The sequence below is a fragment of the Phycodurus eques genome, chromosome 1 (genome assembly GCF_024500275.1).
Source record: "Phycodurus eques isolate BA_2022a chromosome 1, UOR_Pequ_1.1, whole genome shotgun sequence".
NCBI classification, from domain to species: Eukaryota; Metazoa; Chordata; class Actinopteri; order Syngnathiformes; family Syngnathidae; genus Phycodurus; species Phycodurus eques.
The window spans coordinates 35,859,850-35,873,866 of NC_084525.1; the positions used below are offsets into that span (position 1 = coordinate 35,859,850).

The 14,017-nt window shown below is 41.3% G+C and overlaps 1 protein-coding gene across 1 annotated transcript in view; it reads left to right on the plus strand.

The window, feature by feature from the left end:
- LOC133417171 (immunoglobulin-like and fibronectin type III domain-containing protein 1) overlaps window positions 1–9,327 on the plus strand; it is a 28,679-nt gene extending 19,352 nt beyond the window's left edge. The window contains exons 15-25 of the mRNA XM_061704762.1: window positions 534–665; window positions 752–1,048; window positions 1,153–1,449; window positions 3,854–4,033; window positions 4,111–4,239; window positions 4,338–4,637; window positions 5,036–5,121; window positions 6,348–6,540; window positions 6,628–6,924; window positions 8,036–8,362; window positions 9,162–9,327. Of these exons, the coding sequence (XP_061560746.1) occupies window positions 534–665; window positions 752–1,048; window positions 1,153–1,449; window positions 3,854–4,033; window positions 4,111–4,239; window positions 4,338–4,637; window positions 5,036–5,121; window positions 6,348–6,540; window positions 6,628–6,924; window positions 8,036–8,362; window positions 9,162–9,166 (2,243 nt within the window). The 3' untranslated portion in view covers window positions 9,167–9,327. The remainder of the gene's footprint in view (window positions 1–533; window positions 666–751; window positions 1,049–1,152; window positions 1,450–3,853; window positions 4,034–4,110; window positions 4,240–4,337; window positions 4,638–5,035; window positions 5,122–6,347; window positions 6,541–6,627; window positions 6,925–8,035; window positions 8,363–9,161) is intronic.
- The last annotated feature ends 4,690 nt before the right edge of the window (window positions 9,328–14,017 follow it).

Genomic DNA, 14,017 nt, shown 5'->3' on the forward strand with positions numbered 1-14,017 from the left:
ATTATTTAATCAATTTCATTATGGGTTGGGGTTAGAAGTTTAATTTCGCTGAAGACTGAAAACATTTGGTTTCGACAGAGACAAGAAACCAAAAGATCTGTTTATTTCCACGTATTTAAATCACAATGTGATACATAATTTTCACGGTACCATTATTTTTCTAACAAAAATGTGTTAGGTGAGTAAAACGTATTGGAAATATGACAGACACGGACAGTGAAATGCTCCAATACTTACATGAACAATGTGGGGGTTCAAACAGAAAGTGCAAGCTTCTAACTTATGTGTCAAATTCAGATGTAAACAAATGTTAATCTTTTTGCTCATATTACCTTTTGATGTCAACCAAATGTTACCTGTATACAGCAAAAAGAATGGATTTCGCCTCACTGTTCTAATAGGGTAGTGTTTTTTTGGGCTGATGCAGAATGAAACTATAAATGAAACATAAAATACCTGTCTTGGACTATTTCTTACTGTAAATGCTTTATTTTTGTTTTAATCTGTCACCTTTCCTCTCAGATCATCACCTGGTGACACATTTATAATATCTACAGATGGTGCAATTCATAAATTGCTCATAATGAAATGCCAGGAGGAGCACTCTGGGAAATACCGTTTTGAGGTGGACAATCGTAAAACAGAGGCAGTGGTCAACGTCAAAGGTTTGAGGGCTCGTCTCATCAACAGTAATCAAATTTGACAACAATACGGTATAACCATCTGATGTGTGAAAACCTTCCATTTTTAGATCCTCCGAGGTTCGACCCAGAAGACCTCAGTACATTCACTGAGCCCTTGAGAATTAAATTAGGGCACAATGCAGTCTTTAAACTAAATTTTCTTGGCTTCGAGCCCATTAAGATCCAGTGGTACAGAGAGGGAGAGGAGTTACATGACGATGCCAGCAGCACTAGGATAGATAAATCAACCAATCAGAGCCGCCTGTTGCTGAGCAGATGCCAGAGAAGGGATTCGGGTGAGATCAAGATCAAGCTAAAAAATGAGCATGGCACCACTGAGGCAATAACACAGCTCATTGTGCTTGGTGAGCCAATGATTTAGTCAAGCACATGACGCACATCAATTTTTCCATACGGTCTGACATGTTGAAGAGACACTTCAAAGAACGTGCCACTTTGTTTGTTTCAGACAAACCCACTACCCCACTGGGTCCTGCAGAGATAACACTTAGTTCAGCTACATGCATTGAATTTAAGTGGAGGCCTCCAAAGGATGATGGTGGCTCGCCCGTGCTGAATTACATCATGGAGCGTCAACAGATTGGGAGAAACACTTGGAAGAAAATAGGGGAGATTCCAGGCATGCCCTTCTACCGCGACAAAGACGTGGACCGTGGACGCAAGTACTGCTACAGAATTCGAGCTTTGACCTCAGAGGGCGTGAGCGAAGTAATGGAGACCGAAGACCTGCAGGCTGGCATACTGGGTGAGGCTTCATGGGATGACAAACAAACAGACTATCAAAGGGTGCTGACTATACATCTAGCCAAACAATCATTTTCATGAGTCATGAAAAGCCAGTCAGAACATCTGTAAAAATCAAGGCGAACAAGTTAAAAAATTGCCTTGAGGGCTGATTAGTCATGAGTCGGCCCACTATTACAGGTTTTCTCAGTCGTTTTTCAATCAGAATGAAAATTCTCAAAAATTCTCAATCTTCACATCATTGTGTCACTTGTGCACATCAAAAAATCAGTTTCTTATTTCTTTGGGCAAGTTGCAGATTGTTTTGCACATCAAAATGGTTTATAATGTTCTCACTTTAATAGTCTCACCCCCACAACATTTAGTCCTTAATTCACCGCACAACTCTTTACATGCAAAATGGATGAACAAGTTGTCATATGTCAAGCATATTTCTATACATTTCCATTTGACTTTCCATCTGACTTTTTTGCCAGGTGAATCTTTACTTTCCTTAACAAAGGGAAATGTGTTAACCATTATATCATTCATCGATCAACCAGTTTTCTGAAACAGCTCATCGCAAGAGAAGATATTCGTTGTGATGTCGATGAGAATTTGTGGCCTTCAAATCCAGGAACGTCAGGTGTAGGAAGACTGCATGTGCAGTTTTCCCTGACTGTACTATTTTCACATTTCTACTTTTTTTTTTCCTGTCTACTACAGTCTTTTTCTTTATGTTCAGGTATTGCATTGACATGGTCAAGTTACATTGCAAACAGAAAAATTGTAAATATGAATCTTGTCCTGTCTCTTGAAATTAATCTTAATTGTAACCTACAATTTAAAATGATTGGCATTAAAACTTTATAGTTTTCATATGAACACACCTCCAGAGTATGTTGTTATATTGACCACGTCTAAGCGATTTGACTGTGTTATCGAAACACAATGACACAAATACTTGTCATTCTGACGGCTCTGACATGTTCATTGACACACTTTTGAGATAAGTATTTTGAGCAAGAGAATGACTTTTGCAGGTAATCCATGGTGTTTTGCTTTTTGCATAAATTGTTTGGAGAAATTTACTTATTGTTTTGCTAATTTCAAATCTCATCTGAGAAATATACCAAAGCAGCTGAGAAAAACGGTAAATATCAGAATCAGGAATCGTCTTTATTTGCCAAGTATGTCCAAAAAACACACAAGGAATTTGTCTCCGGTAATTGGAGCCGCTCTATTACGACAACAGACAGTCAATTGACAGAGAACACTTTTGAGACATAAAGACATTGACAAAAACAGTCACTGAGCAATAAAGGGTTGCTAGTTATCCAGTAATGCCGGTACATTTTTTTTTTTTTGACAATTGTGCAAAAAGATGCAGAGTCCTCTAGCACTTAAAGCAGTTCGAATGACTAATATTGCAATAGTCCGGTGCAATGACCATTGTGCAAAGGGTGCCGAGACTTCAAGCAAGTAGTGCGATAATCTGGGACAATGTTGATTGTGCAAATGTTGCAGATACTCCTCAATCAGTGTGCAAATGGAGCAAATGCTACTCTGGCATGAGTGGCCAGTATTGGTCAACAACAGATATGCAAATAGTGCAGCGTGGCAAGACTACTACAGTGAGTGCACGAGTAATGTATAATTAGCCCCACAGAAATGTGACAACAAACTCAAGTCAAAATATTGGTATTGGTATTTTCAACACATACCTTTATAGTTTACTATAGTGATGTTTTCATTCTAGATTGTCTTTATACTCGGCCCTGACGGTAAAAGAAAAAACTGAGTGAGCAGTGGCTACTTTGTCAAATTGCTGAGCTAACTAACTACAATTACCTGAGGTCATTTGGCAACACTTACCGATAGTTTGAATAACGCTCCTGTTTCTGAAAGACTGTTATAGTGTGGTGACACAGAAACAAGCAAAGTGACTTTGCTTACTAGAAGTAACTGAGAAAAGACAATTTTCACACACGAACAGATGAGTGATGTTTTTGAATGAAAAAAACTTGACAGGATAGCAGCCCCCTCTGCTGCCAAACAAGGCCATTACACGGAGCGTTCCATTCGTGTGTGATCTGAGCACCAAGGGGCTTTCTATTTATCCAAAATGAGAGAGCTAAGAGCTGGTGATGCTATGAGTCAAAGTTGACGACATTTGTTTGGACAAATGTAATGATGACAAGAAAAATAGCTCATCATAGTTTAATTTAAGAGCTAATAAGCCATTTTCCGTGTTTTTTTTTTTTCCGATAGTAACCAAAATCCCCGGGAATACGTACAATTAAGTTTAAACACGTCAAATAGGACTTAAAGTATTATGGAATCAGCTGCAATCTACACAAAAATGTTAAGTATTTTGTATTCTAATCTTAATAGTCATTGTGTCTTTTTCTGGCTAAATACTTCAGCCTTCCCTAGTGCCCCTGCACCTCCAAAGGTGGTTAGTGCCTTTGATGACTGCATTAACCTTTCTTGGAGTGCGCCAAGTAATACGGGAGGCTCACAAATTCTTGGCTACATTGTGGAGAAACGCAAAAAAGGAAGTAATCTCTGGACTGGGGTCAATGCTTCAAATGAGCCAATAAAAGGTGTGTTTTCATGTTTCATTTAATTGAAGTTGTAAATATTTGTCATGCAGACCATAACTGCAGTGTTGTGTTTCCAGAGAAGAAATGTGCAGTGAAGGATGTTGTGGCAGGTCTGGAATATGAATTCAGAGTTTTGGCTGTGAACCTTTCGGGACCTGGGGAATTCAGCAACCCATGTGACTTTGTTTTCGCACGGGATCCCAAAAGTAAGTGTGGCAATTGAAATTAATCTTTAAACTTCAGAATTTCTGTATCGCTCTTTCAGTAGTTTTAACTAAAATTATATGTTTCTTGTTACCCCCAGAGCCCCCTGGTAAAGTTATTGACCTAAAAGTGACAGAAACATCTTACAACCACTTTGTCTTGACATGGACCAAACCTAAGGACAAACCCGACGTACAGGATGAAGCTAACGGATATTTTGTTGCGATAAGGAATGCACAGTGCCTAGAATGGTCACGAAGCTTCACCATCACCACCACCTACACTGTAAAAGGCCTGAGGGCAATGGATATGTACTGGGTCAGAGTCATTGCAACCAATGATGGAGGAGAGGGCGAAACTGAGGAGCTGCCCAACTATGTCCTTGCAGTGCCGCCCCTTGGTATTCTTTATTTATCACTAGTACTTAATGTTCATTTAAAACACAATTTCTGGTTGAAGCTTATTTTAGATGATAGCTAATTATTTACATGTTGGACTTTATGCTTCTTTTCCTCATTAATAATTTCTAAAATAGCATCTTCACATTGTTTACTTATAGGCAGAACACCATAACTAAATAAAACATTGGTAGAATTACAGAACATTTGGAAGCTGAAATGTAGACCAATTCCTATTATTATTATTAGAATCATTATTATTATTTTTTATTATTTTTTTGATGCAGTTTTGTCAGTCTTTACAACTATTGGATAATATAATTAGCAAAAGTAATTTTTGTTGTTTTGAGTCAATATAAACCCTTCTTCATTGAGAGACATTTTGTTTTCATCTTTGTAGTGAGACCAAAGTTTACGAACAAAAAGATGAAAACATTCATGGTGGTGAGGGAAGGAAACACTGTCAGGGTGACCATAACCTTTGAGGTGAGATTCAAGCTTTTAATGTGTCTTTTTGAAAAATTCAAGTCAACATAATGGCGGCACGGTGGCCGACTGGTTAGAGCGTCAGCCTCACAGTTCTGAGGACCCGGGTTCAATCCCTGGCCCCGACTGTGTGGAGTTTGCATGTTCTCCCCGTGCCTGCGTGGGTTTTCTCCGGGCACTCCGGTTTCCTCCCACATCCCAAAAACATGCGTGGTATGGTTGATTGAAGACTCTAAATTGCCCGTAGGCATGACTGTGAGTGCGAATGGTTGTCTGTTTGTATGTGCCCTGCGATTGGCTGGCAACCAGTTCAGGGTGTACCCCGCCTCCTGCCCGATGAAAATGGATGGCTGGAAGTCAACATAATATTCTGGGTGCGGCACGGTGGACGACTGATTAGCACATCTACCTCACAGTTCTGAGGACCGGGGTTCAATCCCCGACCCCGCCTGTGTTGAGTTTGCATGTTCTCCCCGTGCCTGTGTGGGTTTTCTCCTGGCACTCTGGTTTCCTCCCACATCCCAAAAACATACATGGTAGGTTAATTGAAGACTCTAAGTTGCCCGTCGATGTGAATGTGAGTGCGAATGGTTGTTTGTTTATATGTGCCCTGCGATTGGCTGGCGACCAGTTCGGGGTGTACCCCGCCTCTCGCGCAAAGATAGCTGGGATAGGCTCCATCAGGCCCGTGACCCTTGTGAGGATTAAGCGGTATAGAAAATGGATGGATAATATTCTGGGATCCCATTCCTATGATACAGTTTACAGTGCTGTGAAGAAGTATTGGCCCCTTCTTATATTTTTGCATAGTTTGCCCACTTAGTTTAAGATAATCTAATGTAAATATCAGAAAAATATAACCCAAGTGAACTTAAAATGCTGTTTTTAAATGGTGATTTCATTTATTATAGAAAAAAAACTATTCAAAGTTACCTGGCCCTGTGTGAAAACGTAATTACCCCCTTGTTAAATCATGTATTAATTGTGGCTAATCACAATTTTTGGTTAAATTTTTTTCACACAGGGCCAGGTAACTTTGAATGTTTTTTTTTTCTTAATAAATGTAATCACTTTTAAAAAACAGTATTTTCATTTCACTTGGGTTATATTTGTCTGATATCTACATTTGTTTGATGATCTTACACATGAAAGTGGTGAAACTATGCAAAAATATATGAATTTGAGAACGGGCCCAACAACACTGTAACTAATGCCACTTTTCAAAGGCTTCCCCACCACCGGACATCATGTGGCTCAAGGACAACGGGCCTGTGCCGAAGCGAGTCACCGTGAGTAACTCAGACGGCGCTTCACAGATGTTGATCCCTTCATCGGAGCGCTCTGATTCTGGCATCTACTCTATTTTGGCGAAAAATATGGCAGGACAGGAGACCTTCAGTACAGAAGTCAGGGTCACAGGTAAAAATTTATATGCTGGAAGGCAGCATGTAGACAGCCCTTCCATGAAACATCAATTCAATTTCATATGTCTAACTGTGCTTACAGATGATCCTAAGCCTCCTGGACTAGTGGAAGTGGAGGAAAACGTGCCTGGCACAGTGCAAGTGACTTGGCAACCTTCTCCTGATGAGAAACTTGATGACCGGCTCCATTACAGAGTTTCTAAACTGGACTCAACCAAACACACATGGACCATAGTGTCCGACAGACTCTTCAATAACAGGTTCACTGTCTGCAATATCATGCCCGGGAGGGAATACAATTTCCGTGTCTACGCCAAGAACGACATGGGTGTGTCGGCACCCTCTGAGTCACTCACCTGGGCTGTGGGGAGAAAGAAAGGTTTGTGTGTCATATAACCACTGGCACCAGCACCATAGGCACACGGCGATCCTATCCACTGAAAAGCATGTACAGTCATTCTTTGCATATTTGTGGTTTGGCATTTGCAAATTCTTCAAACTGTGCTGAAGTGAGGTGAGGCGCTTCTTTTAGTCAGGCCATAGCCTTGACTAAGGGGGAAAAAAAGTGCTTTGCTGCCAGCCAATCGCAGGGCACATATAAACAAACAACCATTCGCACTCACATTCACACCTATGGGCAATTTAGAGTCTTCAATTAACCTACCATGCATGTTTTGAGGATGTGGGAAGAAACCGGAGTACCCAGAGAAAACCCACACAGGCACGGAGAGAACATGCAAACTCCACACAGGCGAGGCTGGATTTGAACCAGAGTTCTCAGAACAGTGAGGCAGATGTGCTAACCAGTCGGCCACCGTGCCGCCATCTTCTGGCATGTACAGACAATTTCAAACCTTTTTTGATGGTGTTAATTCGCAAATATTCACAATTCGCAGCGAGGTTCCTCCCTATCCCCCTTGCAAATAGAAAGGTTTCACTGTATCTCCAAATTGGGAGGTTTTTTTTCTTTTCTAGCATAAAGATTGAGAAGAAAACTCACGCTTTTTATTGAACATTTTTGGATTTGGATTGCCTTGTTTTCGATTAAATAAAACAAAAAACTACTGTACACAAATATAAGAAACCACATACAATACAAAAAGTGCATGTGATTTAACACTGAAAATATTTCTGTTTAGCTACTAAGCACAATAAAATAGATGAATGAGGTTTTGTTTTCAAGTAACCTGCATGTTTCTGCTGAAAAATGACTGACAGATTGGTAGCACTCACCATGCTGTTTTCATGGTAATGAAAGACAAGGAGATATGACACCAACAGAGTAAAAAAGACAGTGTTTCAATGTATTATTTGATGTGGCACATCATTATTATGTAACAAAATCTGCACTAAATATAAAACATTTTTCATATTGTTACGCCAGAAAAAAATGTTTAGTGCCATCTGGTGAATCCAGTGGGACACTCCCTTGCTAATTCCACTTCAAAGCATGAATTAATGTAATCATACATGCAACCTTACTTTTGCAGAAAAGCTTTCGCTGATCTTACCGAACAGAGAAGAACGCGACCTGCGATGTGCTCCGGACTTCATCGTACCTTTGAAGCTTCACGCGGCACCGAAAGGCTATGAATGCTATATGAGCTGCGCTGTGACAGGAAACCCCAAACCTCGCATCACGTGGTACCGAAATCACGTCAACCTGAACACTAACACCAACTATTACATCTCAAACACCTGTGGAGTTTGCTCCATGTTGATCCTCAGCGTTGGGCCCAAAGATGTGGGAAAGTACACGATCACAGCAGAAAACGCCCTGGGCCGATCCGAATGTTCCACCATGCTCAGTGTCAGAGGTGAGGGGTGCAGTTCTCAGGCGACATATTGAAAATTGACTCTTTAGTTGCTTGAATAAAAGGTAGTTGGGTTTCTGAAGTGCCTGCCCACCCAAGTAATTTGCGAAAATGTGTGTCTAAGCAAGCAGTTTGGCTAATCAAAATAATACCATGCCCACAGAGAGTTTATCCACCCATGACTAGGCAGCGAGGCTGGCTGAAAAGCCGCCGTTTTCAAGCAATGATCGGACGACATTGAAACACCATCATGTCAAAGTAAAGAAATAAGCAGAGATACAGTGTTGCTGGATGCACAATTACCGCTCGTGGGTTATGCACAATTTCCGCAGCGTTATCGGTGTTATTTTCTGAAATACTAGATTGTTTGATGAAGTTGTCAAGGAGATAGGCTTATTTGTCTTTGGCAATGTGTCTGCTGTGTGTGCCACATGCACAGATGAGCACTCAAATTGACGTTATTGAAGTATAATTGGGCGGCTTCATGCAGTGCTGCCGCCATAAGTGAAAATGCAATCAAATGCTTTTACTGTCTTTATGGGCTTCTTCAAAAGTAAAATCTAGATTTGGTACTCAAAACAACCCCGCCCCTGGTTGTCCTTGTGACGCAAGACGTTCTCCAGTTGGCACAACCCACTGTAGAGAGGGGGCAAGTTAAACAGTGGCTCATTTGCATTAGACAAACCCCCACCCACGCCCAAAATAATAATATAGTATAACAAACGGTTGATTTCAAGATAGCTGTAAAAATAGGGTTGCAATGATTAATGATGCAAAATCTGTTTGTCTGTCTCCCATGCAGAGTGAAGAAACTGACAGCAACCAGGATTGTTTTTCTTGTTCCTACTTAGTTTTTTTCCCCACCAGATCTCTCAGATGCTCTTGTTGATGTGGTTGTGCTGCTTGGATATTATCCATCAGTTACATGGCACGATTTGTTGGTTTGTTACAAAAACTGAAATAAACGTTTTCCTTGTCAAGTTTTTGTGTAGTGATTAAATATATGATTAGATATTATTTATGGCAGTTGTACCTTTTTGTCCTTGTCTTCATAAGAAGAGAATATAATTCACTTTTTATACAAGCACAGACACCAGAGGTGGGACCAAGTCATTGCTTTGCAAGTCACAAGTCTCAAGTTTTTGCCCTCAAGTCCCGAGTCAAGTTGAGACATGCAAGTCAAGTCCTCCTACACTGAGTTTCCATTCCGTTCGAGTCATTTTAACAACAAATTAATAATATATTTTAATATATATAATATTTATATTTAATTCTTCTTTTCCTTTCGGCTTAGGGGTCGCCACAGCGTGTTATCCTTTTCCATGTAAGCCTATCTCCTGCACCCTCCTCTCTAACACCAGCTGCTCCTCATGTCTTCCCTCACGACATCCATCAACCTTCTATTTGGTCTTCCTCTAGCTCTCTTGCCTGGCCGTCTAGGCCATCCTCATCATCCTTCTACCAATATACCGACTCTCTCCTCTGGATGTGTCCGAACCATCGAAGTCTGCTCTCTCTAACTGTCTCCAAAACATCGAACCTTGGCTGTCCCTCTGATGAGCTCATTTCTAATTTTATCCAACCTGGTCACTCCGAGAGCGAACCTCAACATCTTAATTTCCACCACCTCCAGCTCTGCTTCCTGTTGTCTCTTCAGTGCCACTGTCTCTAATCCGTACGTCATGGGTGGCCTCAACACTGTTTTATAAACTTTGCCCTTCATCCTAGCAAAGACTCTTCTGTCACATAACACACCTGACACCTTCCTCCACCCGTTCCAACCTGCTTTGACCCGTTTCTTCACTTCCTGACCACACCCACCATTGCTTTGGACTGTTGACCCCAAGTATCTAAAGTCCTCCACCCTTGCTATCTCTTCTCCCTGTAGCCTCACTCTTCCCCCACCACCCCTCTCATTCATGCACATAAATACTGTCTTACTTCGGCTGATCTTCATTCCTCTCCTTTCCAGTGCATGCCTCCATCTGTCTAACTGTTCCTCCACCTGTTCCCTGCTTTCACTGCAGATCACAATGTTATCTGCAAACATGATGGTCTACGGGGATTCCAGTCTAACATCTGTCAGCCTATCCATCACTACTGCAAACAGGAAGGGGCTGAAGGTTGATCCTTGATGCAGTCCCACCTCCACCTTAAATTCCTCTGTCACACCTACAGCACACCTCAACACTGTTCCGCTGCCCTCATACATGTCCTGTATTATTCTAACATACTTCTCTGCCACTCCAGACTTCCGCATGCAGTACCACAGTTCCTCTCTGGGTACTCTGTCATAGGCTTTTCTCTAGATCCACAAAGACACAATATAGCTTCTTCTGACCTTGTACTTTTACCTCTGTACTTTTCCATCAACATCCTCAAGGCAAATAATGCATCTCTGGTACTCTTTCTAGGCATGAAACCATACTGTTGCTTGCAAATACTCACTTCTGTCCTGAGTCTAGCCTCCACTGCTCTTTCCCATAACTTCATTGTGTGGCTCATCAACTTTATTCCTCTACAGTTCCCAGAGCTCTGCACATCACCCTTGTTCTTAAAAATTGGCACCAGCACAATTTTAATCCATTTTTTAATCCATTCCTTGGGCATCTTCCCACCCGCTAGAATTCTGTCGAACAAGCTGGAGGGAAGTCTGGGCGTCCCTGCTAAAGCTACTGCCCCCGCCACCCAGATAAGCGGTAGAAAATGGATGGATGGATGAAGCTGGTAAAAAAAACTCCACAGGCCCCTCGCCTAGATGCTTCCTTACCTCTATAGGAATGTCATCAGGGCCCACTGCCTTTCCATTTTTCATCCTCTTTAATGCCTTTATAACTTCCCCTTTACTAATCATTGCCAGTTCCTGGTCCACCACACTTGCCTCTTCTACTCTTCCTTCGCTCTCATTTTCCTCATTCATCAACTCCTCAAAGTTTTCTTTCCATCTGTCCAGCACAGTACTGGCACCAGTCAACACATTTCCATCTCTATCCTTAATCACCCTAACCTGTTGCACATCCTTCCCATCTCTATCCCTCTGTCTTGCCAGCCTGTATAGATCCTTTTCTCCCTCTTTAGTGTCCAACCTGCCATACATGTCATCATATGCCTCTTGTTTGGCCTTTGCCACCTCGACTTTGCCCTATGTCACATCTCAATGGGCGTGCTGGAACCTATCCCAGCACGCCCGCGACCCTAGTGATGATAAGCGGTACAGAAAACGGATGGCTGGATGGATGTTTTATTTTTGTTTGTCTTTTTTTAAATTAAATCTTTACTTTAGGTAGTGTGTGAAAGAATATCCTGTTGGTCAATTCCCCAACCATATTGTGTTCTGTAGGGTGTTAAAAGTTAATTAAAAAAAAAGATAATAACAACTAACTCCACAGTAGCAATGATTGTGTGGGACAATTTGACCTAACAAACAATTATTTAGACCTTCCGCTTTATGTTGTCACTTATCACATGTTCCTGTAGTTAAAAACTTAGTTGCACATATAGCAACAGAGAAAGCTACAAACTGTTGGTTTTTCAGTGCTTTCAAATGCTTTGGTCAAAATAGTCTTATCAAATGAATGGGTTCAAGTCCAAGTGAAGTCACGAGTCATTGCTGTTCAAGTCTTTTAACATATTGTTAAGGCGAGTTTAAAGTCATCAAGTTCATAACTTGAGGCCAAGTCATGTGACTCGAGTCCACATCTCCGACAGACACGCACACACATACAGGTGAAAAGACCTTGTAATGACATAAAATATAAACGCTCTCACACATACTAATAAAAACACCATACCTAAATGACCCAAGAAAACTGAGGCTGGGCACGAAGCATCCAGGTGAGGAAACACCATCTCAAGGAGCCCTCTGCACGAAGGCACCACCATAGGCTGCAGACACGGACCACCAACATGGAGCCCCAAGTGCAGTAGTGTAGAAAGCAGACACGGACCACCAGCATGGAGCCCCAAGTGCAGTAGTGTAGAAAGTACCCGCACACACAGCAGCCGGAGACACCATGAGACGAAACCACAGCCACGGCCCACCACAGCCCCCACCGCAGAGGGCTCCTTCTGGGGAAACACTGAAAGTAGTAAAATATTATAAAACAGTGTAATCAATGTCAGAGAAATTATCTAAAAAAAAAACAACAACTGGCAAGACTTAAACTATGAGGCTAAAATGACCTAAATAGACCAAGAAATATGAAAAATTATCAAAACAATAAATAACAGACCTAAATATATAAAAGCTGAAATAAACTAAGCATAAATTACAGACCTAAGAATATAACACAGCATCACGATACGATACAAAGGTATCCGTTTTAAACGTTAATATTCTGGCGAGGATTTCCAGGATCAGGCAGGCCTTTATGCAGGTAGAGATGATGACGGCTGATTAAAATCAGGTGCACGGCGAAGGTGGTGCTGATGACAGGGAAGGGAGAGAGAGAGGGGGAGAGAGAGAGAGAGAGCGAGAGGGACGCAATTCGCCACCCAAGCTCCAAAACAGCAACTTCAAGGACAGCTCAGGACGTAAAAATTAAAGCTAAGATAAATCAAAATAACAAATATTTAGTTAAAAGCTACTATACATTAGGTCTTGAGCCTGTTCTTAAAAACAAGAACATCCTCTGCATCTCTGAGGTTCTCTGGCAGGCTTTTCCACAAACAGGGGCCATAAAACTGATACGATGCCTCGCTGTGAGTGCATGCACTGAATTTTGGAATGGTTAAAAGGCCAGTGCTGGCGGATCTCAGCGCTCACGAGGGTTCATATGGTAAAAGGAGTTCTGGGAGATAAGAAGGGCCAAGACCATTAGGACATTTAAAAATCAATTAAAGAACCCTGAAATTGAAAAACTCAGGGAGCCAATGCAGTGATTTTAAAATCATCCATCCATCCCATCCATCCATTTTCCAGTCGTCCACCGTGCCGTTGATTTTAAAATCAGTTTAATATTTTCCCGCTTTCCGGTCTTCGTCAGGACGTGTCGGAGAATTCTGTAGTAATTGTAAACATTAAATGCTCTTTTTGGAAGGCCAGAAAGTGGGGCATGACAGTAATCAATCAGATTAGTGATAAAAGGCATGCATTGCGTCTCTGTGTTGGTCCGAGAGAGACAGGGGCAGACTCTGGCTATATTCTTCAAGTGATGATAACCAATTTTGGTGAAATTTTTATTTTGCAAGATAAAAGTGAGCTCAGAGTCAAAAATAACTCCTACATTTTTCACTTTCACTTTTTCAAGGATAATGTTCCTACTTTAATAAAAGGTTTCTCTCTCTGGACCTCAGGACCAATGACTAAAACTCTCCTGGTTAAGCTGGAGAAAATTCTCTCCCATCCAGGATTTGATGTCTAAAATACAGTTAAAAAAGCATCCATTTTACTGGTGTCATCAGGAGACACAGAGATATACAGCTGTGTGTCGTCAGCATAACTGTGGAAGCTCAGTCCATACCTCCTAATGACGCTGCCAATAGGGAGCATACCTAAATTGAACAATAAAGGACCTACAATTTAACCATGAGGCACACCATGTTACTTTGTAGACTTTTGAAAAGCATGTATCTAAACTTACCATAAAACGTATCTCTGTGAGGTAGGATAAAAACCATTTATGTATGGTACCAAAGAACCTAACCAGATGTTTAGAG